The sequence below is a fragment of the Myxine glutinosa genome, chromosome 1 (genome assembly GCF_964187855.1).
Source record: "Myxine glutinosa chromosome 1, kmMyxGlut1.1, whole genome shotgun sequence".
In the NCBI taxonomy this organism is placed as follows: domain Eukaryota; kingdom Metazoa; phylum Chordata; class Myxini; order Myxiniformes; family Myxinidae; genus Myxine; species Myxine glutinosa.
The window spans coordinates 185,058,978-185,079,916 of NC_136261.1; the positions used below are offsets into that span (position 1 = coordinate 185,058,978).

Sequence of the window (20,939 nt, forward strand, 5' to 3'; positions counted from 1 at the left end):
TCACACTTGCAACATACATACATATATATATATATATATATATATATATATATATATATATATATATATATATATATATATATATTGTTACAGACGCGGTGGTGGATGTTAGTTTACCGAGCGGTTTGGTATGACCACGTCTGCACAGTTTACCCGATTATGCTCGAACGTTGACTAGTCGCGCTACGCTAGATCAATGAAGGAAAAGGACACAACTGCTGGATTCAAATGACACGACACCAAGGGTTCAGTTCTCAAGACCTCCGGAGGAGGTTATATTATGGCGGAAGGTTAGACTACAGAAATGAGAGGGACAGCATAGAAAGACAAGCACTTAGACACACTCTTATATTAACCCCAACAGACGACAGATAAACGGGACAAAAGGCTGACTCACACGGGGATTGATGGCAAGGAAAGGCAGGCAGTCGATGGCTCCAGGTGCACCTGGGCTCAGGGCAGAATCGACCCGGTTCGGTCCGGTCCAAAGATGCGGGGAGGTATCGTCGCGCTGGGGGTGGCGGTGGCTTCCTCTGCTCTCCGTAGTTCAGGCGCATCTCTCCTCACATCCGGTAAGTCGCCGCGTATATCCGGCGGGGAGTGACACGCCCTCGGCTCGTTAGCTCCGCCCCAGATGGAATCGGCACGTTGCTTCTCATTGGGTGCGTGCGGGGGGGTTACCGGCTCCACCCTTGACGAGGGGCTGACAAGGAGCCCCTTCGTGGTAACCCCGTCGGAGCGCATGGTCATGGCGGCTAACCGAGCCGGTGTGAGGACGCACACTCCCCCCGCGCGCCGTTGTTGTAGTTGTTGTTGTTGTTTCATGGGGAAGATGGGAGGAGGTAAGGGAAGGTCCTAAACTCACTACTGGTGCCATATAATCACATTCTGGTGCAACGAAGAGTCAGAATTAATGGAAACGAGTCCTTAACTGACATAGACTAAGAATAACTAGCAAGATGTCCGAAAGTTGTCTACGTGAGATGCGGTGGACCTGGGCACGACATTTAATGGGGGAAAAAGGGGAAGGTCGGTTCTACAGAGTGTTGTTTACAGACAATGGGACTAGGGAATGGGGGATTGGGGATAGCTGGGGAGTATTGGGGAAATAGGGGAATATTTACAAGCGGATATGGAGGCCAAATGCCATATTCGCAACATTGCACCCTTCTCTACCCTCGGGGCGTCCCGACCCGATAAATTTTTACCTACTTTAGTGTGGCACTCAGATGTAGTTCCCTCTACTATTAACTCTACCCTGAGTGCGACAGTTTTACAGATGTTCACAAATGAGTAAATATGTCCCCCTGCGACGTTGCACCCTTCTCCTCACAGAAACACACCCACAGGATAACCGAATCCGGAAAGAATTCGCAAACTAAACATACAGCCGGTAGGGAGCATTATTTACACGACTACGCTGCTATTTACACTACGATCCAGGACCTGTTTCTGGAGGAACACATGCAGATGTTATGCATAGAGAGAGCACGCATGCCAGCATCGATACACCAACCCACGAGTGCTCTGTGGCCTACGGCCTTTAATAATGTGCAGAGCACCCCTTCCAAGCATCAAAAGCACCACCCCTTCACACAGTCAGCACCATCCGGTGCACCAATAAAATGTTGAGTGATCATTGTGTGGTGTCGCAGCCGGCCGAGGTTCTGCCGCTGGTCTTGCCTTCGTGTGGTGCACTTGGCCTTCTTACTTCTTTCAAAAATAAAGAAAGGCGCCAACCGCGTCCATTTCTTTATTGTGGCCTTCAGTGGTGTCAACTAAAAGTGGTTCACCTTGTATGGCATAGGTGCCACGTTGACCCATAGGTCCATCCACGGGTGGTGCTTGGCCGCAAAAGAGCTGCGGTCCATTGTGGGTGGCCACCAAAATTGCGGTCCATATGGTGTATCGATCCAGGCAGCAAGCAGCGAAAGTGCAGGCCCACAACTGCGTAGCCAGCACCTCTCTCTCTCCTCTCTCTCTGCCCCAAAGCCAGATCCTCGGAGGTGGGAGACAAAAGAAGCAGACAAGTGAGTAAGGTGGTAAGGGCGCAAAAGTGCACGCAATGTAAGGTAATGCACACTGGGGGCACATGGGAACCAGGTGAGACAGGTACGTTCCTACCGTACGCCCCCCCCCCCCCCCCCCCACCAGGTAACCTACATGGCCCCTACCTTACCCCTTACTGTATCCACAAAACACAACACTACCCACAAACATCTACTTTACAAATCAACAAACATCCCTACTGTCTTCCCCGTTCCTCCCATAAACCAAATTCGTCTTCTCTCCCTCCTAACCAATCAAATTTGCCATTTTCAACTTTCATCATAATTTGCCATTACCAATTCATCATCAGTCCCTCCTAGGGAGGGAGAGATGGAATCACCCCAATGTCTCATCCACGTCGTGATGCGTCTCACAAATCCAACAGTAGTCCTTACTTCCTGCAACAGAACAAGGAAAACACAGGTGTGGAGTCATCATCATCACCACAGGTAAGTGGCTGCGTATGGTGCGACAGGTTCATCAATCCTAACTATTTCCTAAATGACTTTAACAACTTTACATTACCCGGGGTCTTTCTCCGGCCAAACCATTGGCCCTCTTACACTATGGGTTCTAAAAACCAATTCCCATTGGCCAAACTGTGGTGCTTTTCAATTTGGGGTCTCACTCCCCCGATTCATCTCCCGGTGCCCTCGCACAATTTCTGGGCTGTGGCGTGTACCTCTCCCAGCGGGTCTACCCACCTGCACACCTCCACCACTGCAGTTGCCTCCGAGCTTACCTGCTCCTTACCCTAACCTAACTACCTGGGGAAGGCCCTCTGGCGCTCTCCCCACTCGGTGCCCTCTCTGGCACTGGGCTGCCCGATCCACACCTGGGATCCTCAGGCACCCACTCACAACTACCGGCTCCCAGAGCCCACCTGCGGCCTCACCTGGCCGACATCCTCACAGTGGTGGAGTGCCCAACCAACTACACACACTAACAGGCTACACGCCCAGCCATTTCCACAACACTAATGCACCCATCCGCAATACCATTCTGCAACCGCACCACAAGTGCCAATATCCAACCACAATTTACCTGTACCCTCTACCTAACACTTACACTACCCGCCCCGGGTATCCGTGATGGGGGTCCACTCTTCCCCCATTCACACCTTCGCACCAGGCACACCACTCCGTACCACTTACTCCAACTCTCTCCACACACCTGTACTTGCACACCTGTGCTCTCACACCTGGTGCCACCTGCACCCTTCTCTCCCCAAGCGCCTTCGCGCTGATCCACCACACTCACTACTCATCCATTGCTCCACACACCTGTCCAGTTGCACACTTGTGCAATCACACCTGTTCCATCCTCACACACACGGCATCATCTCAGCTAACTACTCCCTTCTGAAACCTGCGCTTCCCAGTCGTCCCTTTAAACTATTGCGCTCCCACGTCATTATCATCCATACTAATCTACCTGCGTCCCCACTACAGGTATCAGTCACTAACTAAACTTAACGTCACCTAATGTCATCTTCTAGGGCCCTACACACATATAACCTAACCCACCCGGGCTAGTTTTCACTGCCATACACCCCATAATCTATTGCTCCTCTGCCCCACATGGGAAGGGTGGCAGGGATGCCACCCTTACCCACCGGGCCCATCGCTCACTACCAATTTTGCACATCAAATTTCAACAAATTAAAAATTTGCCAATCACTACCCATCATCTGCCAATCACTACTGCCAATCCCTTGCCAATCATCAAATTTTGTTTTTCTCTAATTTTGGGTCCAAAACACTAACCTCATCACCCAGTCTACTCAATAATGCCTCTCGGTGCGCCAATTCCTGTCCAAAGCCCGGCTTCGTAAAGCCAAGCAATGGATGCTGGTTGTTTTGTGCCGGTGGCTGGATGCGTCCGGCACTCGGTGCAGGGACGGGGGCTTACCCGGGCCGAGATCCCACGCACCATCTCGGCGTGGAGCCATCCAATGTCCCGATCTCGACCTGCCGGACTGCCTCAACAAAAAGTGGTCGCCATGACGACCCTTTCTATCGGGCTGCCCGCTCCGCCTAGTGGAGCACGGACGCGGCCGTTCAAAGCGAGGCCCAGCACGCACCGAGGGCCCGCTTCGGCTAAAAGTCGCTCTAACCTCTAACCCGTCTAACGTCGATGCTTCACCTGGACGCTTACACCCCGCAGCCCGTTCCTTGCTCACACATCCAGCCGTTCCCATGCTACCTTTCCTTACACACCCAGGTACACCCACTCCACTCACAGCCTTGGTCACACACCTGACCACCGAACACCTTGGCACACATTTGCCGCTCGCACACCTCACCAACACACCTCTTCGCGCCCCCTCCTCTGTCACCTCCTCTGTGACAATCACAGGTGTGCTCTCATTCGCACACCCAACCACGTGCCTCACTACCAACTCCAGCGTGCATTCCCACTCACGCTCTACCATTCCAGGTGTGCATCCTTCCATTCCAGGTGTACATCCTCGCTCACCTGTCACACCCAACTCACGCTCCTTGTTACTCTCACTACTCTCACCACCACTCTTGACAACGCACTCACCCTTACTCTTGACAGCGCACTCTTTCCCCATGCACCTGTCCGTTACACACCTTTCTCGCGCACACTCTCCCGTTACACCCTCTGTAACACTCACCACAGGTGTGCATTCTTCCTTGCCTTTGACAGCGCACTCTTTCCCCATGCACCCGTCCGTCACACACCTTTCTCGCGCACACTCTTGCGCACACTCTCCCGTCACACCCTCTGTAACACTTACCACACCGCGCTTCCATGTGCTCCCTCGCACACGCGCTACGACCGACTCACTCTCGCCAGCACCCTCACTCCTTGGCACGCACTTTTTCCTCACACACCCCAGAGTCGGACTTTCTCGCACACCTCCTTTTTCGCACACCAGACCTGTCGCACACTTCACCAACGGCCTCTCACGAACACCCGGGTCTATCTCGACCCCCAAGCTTATTAAATCCCCTGGCGCATCATACGCACGACCATATTGGTCACCACTTACACCGGGTCCTCTTCCTCTTCGCTTCTCCTCCATCACCTGCGAATCCCTCATCCGGTTAATGAGCACATCATCACGATCCAAACACAGACTTTGGACCAATTCTTTTATCTCCTCTTTTATCTCTTTCTTATCCCCTCTCCGTCGCTTCTTAATTTCGCTCACCCCTTCTTCCACTTCTTCTAATTTCTGCTTCACCTCTTTTATTCCCCGGTACGTCTCCTCAAGCTCGTCCTCTAAGGCTACCTTGACCGTTTCCAGGTGCGTCCTCACCTGCCGGTCCTTCGTCTCCATTACCTCTACCACCTCGTCCAACCTCGCTGTCAGTCCCTCACGTACCATCTGACATTCCCTCTTCGTCGCTACCAAGTCATTTTTTAGGTCATTTTGTGTCGCTTTTAACCCTCCTATTACCGCTGTGTTCTTCTTTACCTGGTCCGTTAGTTCTTTTTGTCCCTCCGTCAGCTGTTCCACCTCCTGCGTCAGGTCCTCTATGCCCCCTTGTAATTTTACAGTCCCCTTTCTCACCTCCTTCTCCATGTGCTCCTTACAGTGCCTCACCTCCTCGCACACTCCTCCGACCTCCTCACTCACACCTCTTCTGATCTCCTCTCCCATCACTTGCATCTCCTGCCCAGATGCCACCCTCATCTGCTCCATTTCCTCCCTATGAGCATCCAGTTTGGTTTCTACCCCCATTCTGACCCCCTCTATCTGCTGCCCCATTTGTTTAACTTCCCTTTCCGCTTGGTCCCTCATGTCACTCAATTTGCCTTCCATGGTGTTTTCTAACCCCTCTAACCCCTTTTGCATCCCTTCCATTTGATTCTCTTGAGCGGCCATTCTGTTTTCTACCCCCATTAACCCCTCCTGTATTTCCCCTAATCTATTGTCTAATTTCCCAAATTTCTCGTCTAATCCCTTAAAATTATTGTCTAATCCCCTAAAATTATTGTCTAATCCCTCACCAGTACCCCTCGCTTCGTCCCTCATTACCCCCATTTGGCCCTCTAATCGCTCACCCTGAGCATCCATCCGGTTCCCCATTACCCCCATTTGGTTTCCCATTATCCCCATTTGGTTTCCCATTCGCTCACTCTGAGCCCTCATTTCCTCCCTCATTTCCTCGCTATTCTGGGCCATAAGGGCCTTCATTTGTATAAAAAAAAGGTTCAAATCCACCAGGGGCGCTGTCGCGGGCGTGGACGCCGTGGCCATCTGCGAGGCGCCATTTTGCGCGCCCGCTACTTCGTGCGTGACGGCGCTACTTTGCGAACCTGCTACCCTCACTGCTTCGCTCTCCTCGCGTCCCTCAATTTGGTCCTGGACCGACCCTGCCTCACTCTCCACTACCGGACCCCAGCTGTCTTGGTCTGCCATAGCGCGACTTTCAAAATTCGGGTTTTTATTTTCGTATAACAAAATCAAATTTCGCCGTTATAATTTCGCGCGGGAAACGCGCTCCGAATCGATTCTACTACAAATTTGGGCCTAATAAATTTAGTCCCGGGTTCGAATCCCACTCCTCGACACCAATTGTTACAGACGCGGTGGTGGATGTTAGTTTACCGAGCGGTTTGGTATGACCACGTCTGCACAGTTTACCCGATTATGCTCGAACGTTGACTAGTTGCGCTACGCTAGATCAATGAAGGAAAAGGACACAACTGCTGGATTCAAATGACACGACACCAAGGGTTCAGTTCTCAAGACCTCCGGAGGAGGTTATATTATGGCGGAAGGTTAGACTACAGAAATGAGAGGGACAGCATAGAAAGACAAGCACTTAGACACACTCTTATATTAACCCCAACAGACGACAGATAAACGGGACAAAAGGCTGACTCACACGGGGATTGATGGCAAGGAAAGGCAGGCAGTCGATGGCTCCAGGTGCACCTGGGCTCAGGGCAGAATCGACCCGGTTCGGTCCGGTCCAAAGATGCGGGGAGGTATCGTCGCGCTGGGGGTGGCGGTGGCTTCCTCTGCTCTCCGTAGTTCAGGCGCATCTCTCCTCACATCCGGTAAGTCGCCGCGTATATCCGGCGGGGAGTGACACGCCCTCGGCTCGTTAGCTCCGCCCCAGATGGAATCGGCACGTTGCTTCTCATTGGGTGCGTGCGGGGGGGTTACCGGCTCCACCCTTGACGAGGGGCTGACAAGGAGCCCCTTCGTGGTAACCCCGTCGGAGCGCATGGTCATGGCGGCTAACCGAGCCGGTGTGAGGACGCACACTCCCCCCGCGCGCCGTTGTTGTAGTTGTTGTTGTTGTTTCATGGGGAAGATGGGAGGAGGTAAGGGAAGGTCCTAAACTCACTACTGGTGCCATATAATCACATTCTGGTGCAACGAAGAGTCAGAATTAATGGAAACGAGTCCTTAACTGACATAGACTAAGAATAACTAGCAAGATGTCCGAAAGTTGTCTACGTGAGATGCGGTGGACCTGGGCACGACATTTAATGGGGGAAAAAGGGGAAGGTCGGTTCTACAGAGTGTTATTTACAGGCAATGGGACTAGTGAATGGGGGATTGGGGATAGTTGGGGAGTATTGGGGAAATAGGGGAATATTTACAAGCGGATATGGAGGCCAAATTCCATATTCGCAACAATATATATATACACACACACATCAGTTAATAAGTAACCTTAAAATATTTTTCACAACTTCTTTGTTGCATGTACGTGTGTAACAACTTATTTTTCAACATAATCTTCATGGCGTTCAATGCATTTTTTTTCCACCGCTTTACTAAGGCCTGGATTCCTCCAGAAAAAAAAATCCTTTGGCTGCTTGTGTAGCCATGCATGCACCGCTTCTTGGACCGACCTCTTTGTCGGATCGGAAAGTGGTTCCACCAAGCGCCTCTAAGTGGCCCAAATATGTGGTAATCCGAAGGGGTGAGGTCTGGCGAGTAGGGTGGATGAGGAAGACACTCAAAATGCAGGTCCTCGATTGTTGCAGCTGTAGCGTGGGCAGTATGGGGCCGAGCATTGTCATTCTGTAGCAAAACACCGGAAGTGAGTAGTCCACGGCGTTTTGATCTGATTGCTGGTATCAGATGTTTGTTATGGAGGTCGCAGTATGATGCACTGGTGACGGTGGTCCCTCTGGGCATGTAATGCTGTATTTAATTAAGTTTCAAGGTGGACTAGAAGCTGAGATAGCGCCAAAAATGTATTTTATGGCGGCCATTTTGAAAATCCAAAATCTGTGTCTGTGCAAATGCCAACACTGATTTTCGGATTCTCCATGCTCTGATGATTCCAAAAATGTACAGGTTTGCTAAACTCCCAAATTTTTGAACGAAATTATATTTGTTAACATAGTGAACCTGACTCGAGGTTACCTTTTCACCCCTGTCTGTTTGTTTGTCCATTATAGAAGGATTCAGACGAAATTTGGTGGACAGGTTGGGTATGTGACGAGGACGAATTAGAATAGATTTTGGTGAAGATCCGGATCCAGATGAGGATACAATAACTTTTTAACTGATTCTTCACCATTGAGAGATGGGGCCAAAAACAATATATATCATGATATTTCAAAAAGTTGTGGATGGATTCAGACGAAATTTGGTGGGCAGGTTGGTTGTGTGGCAATGATGAATTGATTAGATTTTGGTGAAGATCCGAATCCGATAATTTTTTAAGTGATTCTTCACCATTCGGTGATGGGGCTAGACATGATATTTCAAGAAGTTGTGGATAGATTATGACGAAACCTGGCGGATGAGTTGGGTGGGTTGACAAGAACAAGCCGATTCGATTTTGGTTCAGGTCCGGGTGCAGATCCGGCTTATCAGTGGGATACAAAACATAAACTGTTCAGCCAGGCGTGCCGTTCTAGTTTGATCAATGTCACGGCGGCCAGCGTTTTTCTTGGTTATGAACACCATTGTTGTGGTGATAACTCGTGAACCGCGTTATTTGTTGTGTAGGCAACTTCTTGCACAGCACGCAACTAATTTCGTTTTTATTCCGTTTTTCTTTTGAGCCAAACACATTCAAAAAGCAGTTCCTTACTTAAGTATACCCTGTAAATTGTGTGCTTTATTACCTTGTTTTTTTTTGGTTTTTTTTATTTTTTATTATAAAGCCCTCTTTGTATGATTAATAATAATAATAATAATACATTTATTTTATATAGCGCTTTTCAAGAAGCCCAAAGGCGCTTTGACAGAGTACAAAAAACAAGTGCAAAAAGACAAAAATCAATAGGTAAATAATCAAAGCAAAAGGAAGGAGAAGGAGAAGAGATAGTCAGGGGTTAAATGCTGTGGGTTAAATGTTGAATGCAGTGTTGAACAGGTGGGTCTTGAGTGATGTTTTGAATGTGGTGAGTGAGGAGGAGTCTCTGATGGTGTGAGGTAGTGAGTTCCAGTTGTGATTGAAAAGTGATTGAAAAGTGATTGAAAAGTGATTGAAAAGTGAGTGACAAAAGGTAGTGATTGAACCTTTTGCATCATTTAAAATATTATTCTTTTTTTGTTGCAAATTATAATTGAATATTTTGCATTTCTCAAGCCGAGAAAGCTGTACGGAGACGTCCAGGAAGGCAGGGTTCTCCGGTCGGCCAGGCCTTGAAGTCCCGCCGTTCCCAGTGTAAGACTTTTTTTTTTGAAGCTGCAATTTCTTGTCTCAGTATGGACTCTGTCTCTGTCTCAACCTCAATTATCTTGCCTTTTTACGTTAACCTTTATGCAGAATTAACATGCGATCCTTTCTTTGTTGGTTTTTGCTGCTTGTCCTTTTTCAAGTTATTGCAATTTATTTTCAATATTGGTCGCACCACGCAGTCACGTTTTGGGTTCATCATGTGGTTGTGGTGTTTCTCTGAAGCTGTATGTTTTTGTAAGGGGCCTTGCTCACCACCACACCTTATATAGGGCTTCCTCACTACCAACATGAAATTGCTGATTCATTTGTTCCTAACGGCTTCACTTTCTGCATCACTCCAACCATGCTTTTATGGGTCGATGAGATAGGTTCCTCGACTTTGGGAACGATGTAATATGGAGACCTTTCTATTGGCAGCCGTTGGCAATCTTCTGCGTGAGTTTGATTCGACACACCAGCACAAGTCTCAAACCCTGGGACAGCAAAACAGCCTCTCCCGTGCTGGAGAATATGCCAGCACTGAACGCGTGGCCTTCCGTCGCCGTGATCCGGGGTCCTTGACTAATTCGTTGGTCATTATCGGCCGTCGGAGCTCAACTGAGGACAAACCAAGCGGGATTCAATGGATGAAGGACGAAAATGAGAAGCAGCCAGAACCTGCAAAGTCTCAGCTGGAGGAGGAAGATTTTAACATCTTTGTGGAAGGTGCTTAATATTAGCATCAGTCAAATGCAGATCTTAGCTGTGATTTGAGAAAGTGAAATTGTCTGTGGTTTGTTTACAAATTATATATTTTGCATTATATATTTTGTTTGTCTGGTTGATTTGTTTGTGAAGTAAATGTCAGCTCTTTCACGAGCCTCGATTCAGTATACAAAAATAAAAATAAAAAATGTTATGTGATTATATTAACATAAGGGTCAAGCCTAAATTTCCTATTGTTTTTTTATTCCTCCAAACTTGAGAAGGGCTGAAGCGATCTAATTCAAACTCGGTATAGCTATGTATAATGATGTAAATATTAGCTGATTCGATTTTCGGGTCAAGAGGTCAAAGGTTAAAGGTCAAAGTCTGTAATAGGCTTATAACCTGAGAACAGCTGAAGTGATATAATTCAAACTTGATACAGATATGTATGATGATGTAAAGATTAACTGATTAGATTTTGGGGTCAAGAGGTCAAATGTCAAAGTCTGTAATAGGTCGAAAACTTGAGAACAGCTGAAGGGATCTAATTCAAACTTGGTACAGATTTGTGTAATTATGTAAAGATTAACTGGTTAGATTTTGGTGTCTTGATGTCAAAGGACAAAGGTCAGAGGTCATGTCAGGTAAAAATGTGATAACTTGAGAACAGCTGAATGTATTTAAATCAAACTTGGTAGAAGTATTATAATGATGTAATAATGTGGGCGTTGGCATATCGGTCGACATCATGACGTCAGAGTGTTGTTCTAGTTTTTAATATAAATGGATAAATGGTACAAAAATTGATTGTGGTACCATAATGACGTATGATAAGGTATTTCATGTTTTTTGTTAATTTAATGTTGGGGAGGGTACCATAGTTGGTGAGATATAAACCCTTTCCTGACTTTTCATTCCTGTTCCACAGGACTCAAAGAAACTTGCCATATAGACACCCCTTCAGATTTGCGAAGTGCAGACCATTCTCCTGGTTTGTTGCCAACACTGTCCATCAGTTGTCAGTTTTTTTTGTTTTTTTTAATGATTATGATGAACATTGCTCTATTCTACTTTATAATGCTGAACAACAGCTTGACTGTTTCTTTTGAGCCTCTCATGCCCTCCACCAATGACGATTGCGACCTAATGCCTATCTTGTCCTCCCCCTCCATTTCTTTTTATTCCACCTTGCTCTCCACTCAATCAACCCTCATCCAGAATTGTCCATCATCAGTGATCGTAACAACCACATAGCACGTAACACAAACAACAACGCCTCACCTCGTCACCCCAAAGGTTTGTGAGTAGTTTTTACGACTCCATAAGGGTGTGATGGCTTTGATTTGAGTTAAAATGTTTGGGAATATAATTCAACTCCAATTCGGTTCAGCAATTTTAGATCTTCAGAGCCTTTTTAAGTTGTTTTTTTGCAATTTTAATTTTCACGCGCTGCTTGCATTGGTACAATTTTAATAGATAGTTACAAGACAGGCGGTGTCGATAGCTTCCACTGTCGTTTGAGGTAGTTTATTTGAAATTGCCAATTTTTCAAGTTTTTAAACTTTCCTTTTTTGCCTTTTAAAATGTAGTTATTTATTATTTCCCACTTGTTTTTCAGTTCACACCGGCTTGTTTGAATGTGCAGAATTGAATGAGTCCCTTAACTCCATGTTCCTTTGTTCATCCCAGGAATGAATGGAAACTATGCACTTCAAGGTGGTTCTACAAATGGTGGAGTTTCTGAGATTTGTCAAATGACTTCCACTTTACAGCCTGATGGATCCAGCTTTGTGAGCAAGCCAGACGCAAACATTTTGCAAAACAGCATTGCTCTTAAGTCATTATCGCCAAACAGTGAAGTGGTGACTTTGCAACAGTTCTTGGAGGAAGGGGAGGTCATACCAACACAGAAACGAGTGAGTGCTCCCTTTCGAGCCAAACACGATGAAGGTTGCTTGATGTGGCAAAAATGTGTTCAAGGGAATATTACCGCTTTCAAAGTTTCTTTTGGACGTCTGTATTGTTTTCCGTTCGATAAAAGTAAATAGTGAGGCCGAGCGAAGCGATGTCGAGGCCATTTATTCCTGATACGTTAAAACACCCTGCAACTCATGCCTACAGAAAACAAACTTTTTGGAACACCGTCTGCATTTTCCATCCAATCATCATGTACCTTTGTTTTGAACAAACTGTATCCATGGGTAGGTGCTCCCCTGTTGAAAGTTTCGTCAAGCGGTTGCTGAGAAAATTTCAAAAGCGAATACAGGTGAAAAAGTGAGGGTGGGGAAATAAATTCGGGCCTTGGCCTATGTTCCACAACATTGCCAAGCATGTTTGTGGGCATCCATTACTAGTTTAAACCAAGAATGTGTTTTTACTTTCACAATTTGAAGAACTTGGTGTTTGTGAAAGTGTAACAAAAGTGAAGTTTGCAAAACTTGAGAATTTGTAGATTTTATCCTTCATTTGTCCCCCTCCCATAGGGGGTTGCCCGCCTTGGGCGAAATCCGTATGAAGGTGTATATCCATCCGCGTTAAGCTTATTGTGGCATTTTTCCAGGGCCGCTTCTAATAACTAAAGTATTAACGGCACTTGTGGTCATATAATATTAATGTTATTACAAATAAAATAATCCCCCCCCCCCCCCCCCCCGAACGTCGTTACTCGAACGACTTCAATAATTCCCACCTTCATGTGGAATTGGCCAGGGCGTGTTTTTTTTAAACCCAATTCTTTCACGAACTGGCTGGCCCGGCCTGAAATTCGACTGAAGGTGGTTGGACTTTGTAATATGTTCAGGGTGCCGGTCATAGCTCATGTACCCTTCACGAAGGACACTGTGAGATATTTAATGTCCGCCAACAAATGCTAGCAATGGGGATATCCAGTTTGATGTCAATCCAAAGGACGGCACACATTGATGCCTCGCCCTACCTGCAAAAGACCAGGATGATAGTTTATAGCTGGGCTGAGATTTGAACCCAGGCTAAGACGGCTCAGAAGTCAGAAACGAGTGGGTGTACCTCTAGATTATCCTAGCAGCCCTTGATAATGATCATATCTGTGTAGTAATTCTGATATTTTACTTTAATCTGGAGAGTTTGATCTCCCGAGATTGTGTTGTGATTATAAAAGTTTGTAAACTTGTTTGAAACAACTTCCTTTATTTATTTGTGTGCAATAAGCGAAATAAACTGGAAATGTGGAATTTTTATTCCCTTTCTATTCTTTGATGGGGGTGTGTTTTGTTGTCTGCAGGTGGTCTTGGGAGGCAGTTGTGATTCACTCACCAAGGAGTCCAAGACTGCGAGCGATCTTTTAGGAGATCCTGAGATGGCTTTTTCCAGACCCACCAGTCCTAAATTTGTTCCAAAACTGCTGAGACGACAGTTTTTCAAGACTGCAAGTCTGACAACATCCAGAGAGGGATCTCCTCGGACTCGCTCTCCTTCCAACTCGCCTCGATCTGATTCATCCAGCCATTTCTTCCATCTACCTTTCTTGGGTCGGCAAGACCGGGCATTCTCGGTCCCAGAGCTGATTGGGATAGGGTCTCCGAAGCGGTCTCGGTCGCGATCAACAATTACATCTTCACGACTTGGTTCTGATGGGCATCTTCCAGCAGCTGAGGATGGCACGAGAGGAAATGCCCAGCTGGGAGTGCAAGGCCTTTCCCTAAACAGTTAGTACTTTGCCTTCTTTCCATGTTCTGTTGCTTGTTTCTTTTTTTCTATCACAACTTATATTTAAAATTTGTATCAAATATGACTCAAATATAATCGGTTAAAAGAGGCTCCACAAACCTTAAATGATGGATAAACTTGAGAACATTTCCCTTTCATGTCTTCTTTGGGCCTTTGTTTTTTTTAAAAATTTTGTCCTGCATTGCCAGCTATCTTGGATTTTGTCCCAAAATAAAATGATATTTTTCTCCAGAACTATTAAACCGATTTCCATGACATTTTGCAAACAGCTTGAGTTAGCACCCCAAGGCTGTATTGATTGAGTTTGAAGCTTCCGATCGAAAAACTCTGAAATCTCGTTCTTTTCCGTTTGATAAAGTAAATGGTTTTGACCCAGAATCTTCTAATGTCACTTCCAAAATTTGTAGGATTTAGTGGTAGTAGTGGTGGTGATGGTGGTGGTGGTGGTGGTGAAATTGGAACAAAAGTCAAAGTTTCAAACCCTGAGAATGTCTAGATTTTATCCTGAGCACAATTCTTTAGTTTAGCTCCTTGTATGAAAATTAAATTAATAAAGGGCTATGTAATTTGTGCAACAGGCTTGGGTGTCCACTTGCTTTTGTATTTGTAGTGTATTACACAGGTAAAATAACCCCCCCCCCCCCCCCCATACTCACAGTTCATGAGAATAATCATCGAATTCTTGACAAAGTTCTCAAATGTCTCCTCACTTCCTTGTTTCCGCTGTATGAGCCGGTGCCGGGTAATCCGCTTGTTCTTTCTCGGATGCACATACCTTGAAAAATGACTGAGCACCCTGTCGGGATCATCTCAGTTTTGTCCCATGTGAAGGTTTTGTAAACTTCACCCCCTGAGCACCGATCCAAGTGCCCAACCATCCGGCCTTTTGCTTTGGGGTTGGGGTTAGCTCAGATAGCGGGCCTGCGAACATGAACTGAACATGGTCTCGAAACCGAGTGGATTCTCCAAATAAATCCACTGCATCCCAATCGATAGCTGGGGATTCGAAGTTCAGAAACGCCATACTGTATTTATGGATAGTCGTTTGTTGGAAATCAGCAAGTTCTGTTAACTTCTGACACCATGTAAGATAACTGCTTTTAAAGCGGTTATCTTGCACGGTGCCATGACCAACAAGACTCGCTGCCGATTAGCGCAAACTTGCGTTAACATTCACATAGTTCTCTACTGTTAGCGATGACCCTCCGGTTGTCTACAATGCCATCCGAGCCCTTATTGGATGTTTGGGCGGCACACTAGGAACGATGCAAGTCCTCCCAATGTTGTCAGTTGATCAAGGCTGTGGCATGTTCCGAAAATGAATGAGGGCAATTCCAGACCGACAAATTTGCGTTGAGGGTGACGTCACATGGAGGTTCATCTGAGCCAATGGACCCGTCACACCAAGACCACTGGCTTGAGCATCCCCTGAATGTCTATTCCTTCCCATAAACACGTTGAATGTGCAAACCAGTCATTCTTCACCATGACCAGCTTGGTCTAGTTTTGTTATTCTTGTCCTTCAACTTGGGAACATCTTCTTATATTTAATCTTAAATTCTTGCATAACTATCAATCAATTGGATTTGTGTTTGAACAGCTCTTTGAAGAAGCATACATTGGTGTGATTACATATTCCTCTCCATTTTTATCCACAGAAAAGTTTTGGAATCTCATCAGTCGATCCGATCATTAAAGAAGATCAATCACCGAACAAGGTAAAATAATTTATAATCTATTTTTCCCCAAACACTGTGTTGTTATTTGCTTCTGCACCTTTGATTACATCCTTTTTCCCTCTCCTTCCCTGCAAATCTTGGAATCAAAGTTGCACTCATGGTATCGGAACCGACCACAGATCTGTCGCAGCGATACCCACACAGGTATTTGAAGTGTACACTATATCTCCAGGTTCTTCCACCGGCACCACATTCCAATGAGGACGTTCGCTTTCCTAATACAAACAAAGGATATTATGCCCGCTTGGAATATGCATGGTGTGACTCGTCATTTTTATTCCGATTTTGCTTCATTGGTGTTCAGTGTTGCAATGGGATTCACTTTTTAATCAATATTTGTATTTATTTATTTGGTGAACATGTTCGCTTTGTGTGTATGTTGTTGCCAATTTGCAAACCATAAACAAGTGCCAAAATCTTATACTGCAGTCTGATGTCACAGCAAATAAAAGTTTGTTTTATATTTGTAGTCTCTGTGTACGTATTTCCATAAAGACTTCAATTTTATTTTTACAGGATCTAAGGCTCATCGAGGAGCTGTTCCACAAAACACACGCACGCACGCGCACACACTTTTTTTTTAATGAATGAATCGTGATCCTTTACTGAAATGGAGGTGGATACTTCAAGACCTGGGAGATCCACCTTCTGAAACCCGTATTTGTAAACGACAACCAATGACACACTCACAAACACTGGACTTCTTTGAAAAGCCAGTGATCTTGAGGGAAGTGATTAAATTCCAACAACACTGGGTGCCTGTGATGCCATCTTGTCACGTGACTTTTCTTACCCTAACCACCGTTAACATTGTCACAAAACAGATATTGTCGATTCATTAAAATTGCACAATTCCACATCTCTTCATAAGGTGGGCACTCAATGTTGTTGTGCAGAGATTTTGGTTGAACCATGTTACATGTTTGAAAGTTTACAATGACATCTGATCGGAGCAATTTGACCTTGAAATGAAGGCAATATCAAGATCTCATCAAATTCCTGATTTTTTTTTTTGTGCATTTTGATGTTCATCCTACATTAATTAGGGCGGGCCATACTTTTTTTTTTTTTGTAAATCAATCGAGAGGGGTGTTCATATTACGTATTTTGGTGTGTATAACACAAATCTGAGGTTTTTAAAAATTCTGATAACCCTAACCTACATCAATTTGCAGTTGATTATTATTAAATTTTTGATTATTTTGCTATTCTTCTGGAAAAAAAGAGACGTTTTTTATTTTGAAGTTAGGGCTTTTATTTTGGTAACTTCCTGTTGGGACGGCAGTTGTAGCCATCTTGTTGCTGAAAGCTCGATGTTGAGGAGGTTGGCAATCCTTATCCATCCGTCTTCTCTTCTCTTCTTATGGCATTGCCAGTAAGTACGTTTTTGATTAGGAACCTGAGGAACAAATAGATAATAATTTTGGATATAAATTACCTTGTTTTATATTATATTTGTTAATTGATTTGTGTACTTACCTATTGCTAGCCTGAGTTACATGTGAAGGAAAATAGTGACCTGTGAAGTGAATATTTTGACGGTTTTCTGTAATACCTGTGTAATACCTTAATATCTGTCTGTAGTGGATACTTACTTGTGTATTATTGTTTTTATTTCAGTGTGAACTACTAAAAATGGCTCAAGTCAGAACAAGGATGAAATCAAGTTCTCATTTAAGTAATCTTGTTGGCACTGGGCAGGAGCTTTTGGTGTCTGAACTGCCAACTGTGAGGGATATCCTGAGGTATGGCATCTACTTGAGGGAGCAAAGTGAAGATGACAGGAGGAACTACCCAGTGGACCAGCTCATGTCTGACATCTACCCTGGTCTGATTTGTCAGTGGAGCAAAGCTAATGCTCTTTTCAAGCCTCCTGTTATCAATGAAAAGGTGACCATCATGTCCAAGCTCAAGGAGGTCTGGAATCAGGCAGTGAAGTTTTCTCTTGGGAAGGGCAAACTTGATGCCAAAGAGAGGCAAACTTGATGCCAAAGAGAGGTTCATTGTCAAGTTAGACAAGTTATTTGATATTTTGACTTGCAAGTGTCAGATTACCAGTTGTGAGGGGGGAGGCTGTGAGGCCGGTGAGGGCTGTGTGATCCAAGCCCACATTAACTGTTCCTACAGCAGAGAGAAAATGATTCCTGTGAAAGATCTTGCCTACATCAAGGGACAGAAAGAGAAGGTTGGAAGTAAAGGACCCCATCAAATGGGGAGCCCTGATCTGCCAGAGCACAAGAGACAGGTGAGGACATTGGAAAGGCAGGAAAAGAAAAAGAATGCAGAGAAAAGGAGAAGGAGCAAGGAGGAAAATGCTGCAGCAGCAGAAAAGGCAGCCAGGAAGGGTGTTGAGAGATTTTTGTCAGATGGTGATGAGGATCTGGAATTGGAGAGAAGTGGTGCTGAAGATGAGTTTGTCACTGAAGTTGAGCTCTTCCCTGAAACTGACACTGAGCCTGCAGCTTCAGCAAAGGTCCAGAAAAACTATGATGAGATTCCAAACATTGCCCTTGCTAGTGTAAGGTATGGCATAGGGCTGAGGCCAACTGCAGCGATAGCAACTGCAGCTCTGATTGATGCAGGAATCATCACAGAAGACAATACAAGTAAAGTGATTGATAAGAACAAGGTCAATAGAGCACAGGAGAAGTTGATGACAGAGCTGGGGGAAGAGTTTGATGAGAAGTGCAGGGAGGAGGGGGGGATCTCCTGCATCCTCTTTGATGGGCGGATTGACCTGACCAATGTGATGATGGAAGCTGAGGGCAGTGACCAATCTTTTCCTGCAAAGATCAAGGAAGAACACTATAGTGTTGTTAGTGAGCCTGGTAGCTACTATCTGTTCCACTTTACCCCAGAGAAAGCAACTAAAGAGGAGTCACATGCGGAGCAGATTGCTAAGGTCCTGTTTGCCTGGCTGAAAGAGAGGGGTTTTGATAAGACCTTGTGGGCCATTGGAGGAGACTCAACAAATGTCAACACTGGTGTGAAAGCTGGAGTAATGCGGAAGCTGGAGCTGCACCTGGGGAGAAAGCTGGTCTGGTTGGTGTGCAACCTGTACACTGGTGAACTTCCCCTGCGCCATCTCATTGTTCACCTTGATGGCCCTACTCTGTCAGACAACACATTTTCCGGGCCAATAGGAAAGCTCCTTGCTTCTGCTATAGACTTGGATATCAATCCAAACTTCACCCGGATCTTTGTTGGCCCTCCACTGATCAAGCTGTCTGACAAGGCCATTGAAGATCTCTCAACTGATCAACACTATGGCTATAAAATTGTCTGTGCAATCAGGGATGGAGTGCTTCCTGCAAGGCTGGCTCTAGTGGAGATTGGACCAGTAAACCACAGCCGCTGGCTCACCACAGCAAACAGACTTCTCAGGCTCTGGGTGTCAAAGCATGGACTGAAAGGAAAGAACCGGAAGAATCTGCAATTAATTGTGGAATTCATCATTGGAGTGTATTATCCATGTTGGTTCAACGTGAAAGTCAAGCACTCCTGGATCGAAGGGCCTAGGCACATCTTGTTTCAGCTGGACTGCCTCAAGTCCCAGAGGAAGGAGGTGCTGGACCTTGTGATGCCGACTGTGAGAAGATCTGCTTGGTATGCCCACAGTGAAGCCATCCTCCAAACACTGCTGTGCTCTGAGGATCAGAAGGAGAGGACTGAGGGGGTGGAGAGAATCCTGGCCATCAGGGGAGAGGCGGACCCAGACACTCAGCTGGGGGACTCCTCTGTCAGGACCACAAAGACACCTGACATCAACTGTGATGCTTCCAGCATTGGTAACTTGATCAGCTGGTCAGAAGGTGCGTCAGAGCCACCTCTCACCTGCTCCCTAAGCACCTCGGAGGTGAAGAACTTCATCAACACCCCCATGGAGGTGCTCAACTGGCTTTGCCACACACAAAGCATTGAGAGGGTTGTTAAAATGGTGACTGAGGCTTCTGCTAAGTACTTCTCACAGGAAAAGAGGGATGGAGGCATCAGGGCTCAGGAGACCAGCAGGAGGCTGATGTCCAAGAATGAGTCAAAGCAGGACTTGTGCAACCTGGTAAAGTTCAAGAAGTAAGGAGATTGATCTTTGTAATTGTAACCAGTGATATACATGCAGTTCACCTGTTAATAAATATGTACATTTGATTTGGCTGTGTCAATATGAATGATTTCCCTTATATCTTTTAATATCTTATAAAGGGGTTCGAAAGGGTAAAATTGGCAATTTAGAAATACAAATTGATGGAGGTTAGAGTTATCCTATCCAAAAAATAAACTCATATTTGAATTCCCCATTAAAAAAACATAGAATAGACACCCCACATGTTAGGATTTCCTTCAGATTCATTTTGGCACCTGAGTATGACCCACCCTAATCCTACATAGATTCCTGGTATCAAATTCATTGGAAATACCAAAACAGATCTTATCGGATGAAATTGGAATCAACGATCAGGTTAATCAGATGAAAATTGATGATTGTTCAGATGAAAACGGATGATTTTAGGAGTTTGATCTTGAGTTGACCTTTGACCTTAAATAGTTGGTGGTTGAATTCAGTCGCCTGATATGCAAATCATCTTCAAATTTTAAGTTAATCGGATGAAAATTGACAATTTTAGAAATTTGGCCTATATTGACCTTTTGGCCTATGTTGACCTCAAAAATAGTTGGTTGGTTTCAGTAAGCTGATGTGCAAATCCTATTCAAATTTCAAGTCAATCGGATGAAAATTGAGGATTTTAGAAATTTGAAAAAAAAGGTTGACCTTTGGCCTATGTTGACCTTTTGACCTCAAATATACATAGGATTTTGTTGGACCACGAACTCCACCATTTGGTGAGGTTTCGTGAAGATCGGTTTAAAATTGTGACCTGTACGCAAGTTTGTGAGCGGACAAACAAACAAACGCACAAACCAGTGACCAACATGCTTGTCAAAAAACATTTTTCTTTGCCAAGTAATAACGCACAATACCAACCAATATACTTGGAAAATCTTCGATTTTGCAAGTAACAAACGAGAAAGAGCAATCAGATTGCAGACCCTCGCCAGGATGTTTTCAGTGGTTTTTAAGCCTTTTGTGTTTAAACAAATATGCCGATCGAACCACGTGACCGAT

The 20,939-nt window shown here is 45.3% G+C and overlaps 1 protein-coding gene across 2 annotated transcripts in view; it reads left to right on the forward strand.

The window, feature by feature from the left end:
• LOC137432991 (protein Daple-like) overlaps positions 1-16,280 on the forward strand; it is a 115,216-nt gene extending 98,936 nt beyond the window's left edge. For both annotated transcript variants that reach the window (XM_078781137.1, XM_078781139.1), the window contains exons 26-33: positions 9,594-9,671; positions 10,104-10,391; positions 11,302-11,364; positions 11,592-11,669; positions 12,063-12,289; positions 13,633-14,056; positions 15,737-15,796; positions 15,907-16,280. In XM_078781137.1, the coding sequence (XP_078637263.1) occupies positions 9,594-9,671; positions 10,104-10,391; positions 11,302-11,364; positions 11,592-11,669; positions 12,063-12,289; positions 13,633-14,056; positions 15,737-15,774 (1,196 nt within the window). In that variant the 3' untranslated portion in view covers positions 15,775-15,796; positions 15,907-16,280. The remainder of the gene's footprint in view (positions 1-9,593; positions 9,672-10,103; positions 10,392-11,301; positions 11,365-11,591; positions 11,670-12,062; positions 12,290-13,632; positions 14,057-15,736; positions 15,797-15,906) is intronic.
• Positions 16,281-20,939: the final 4,659 nt, after the last annotated feature.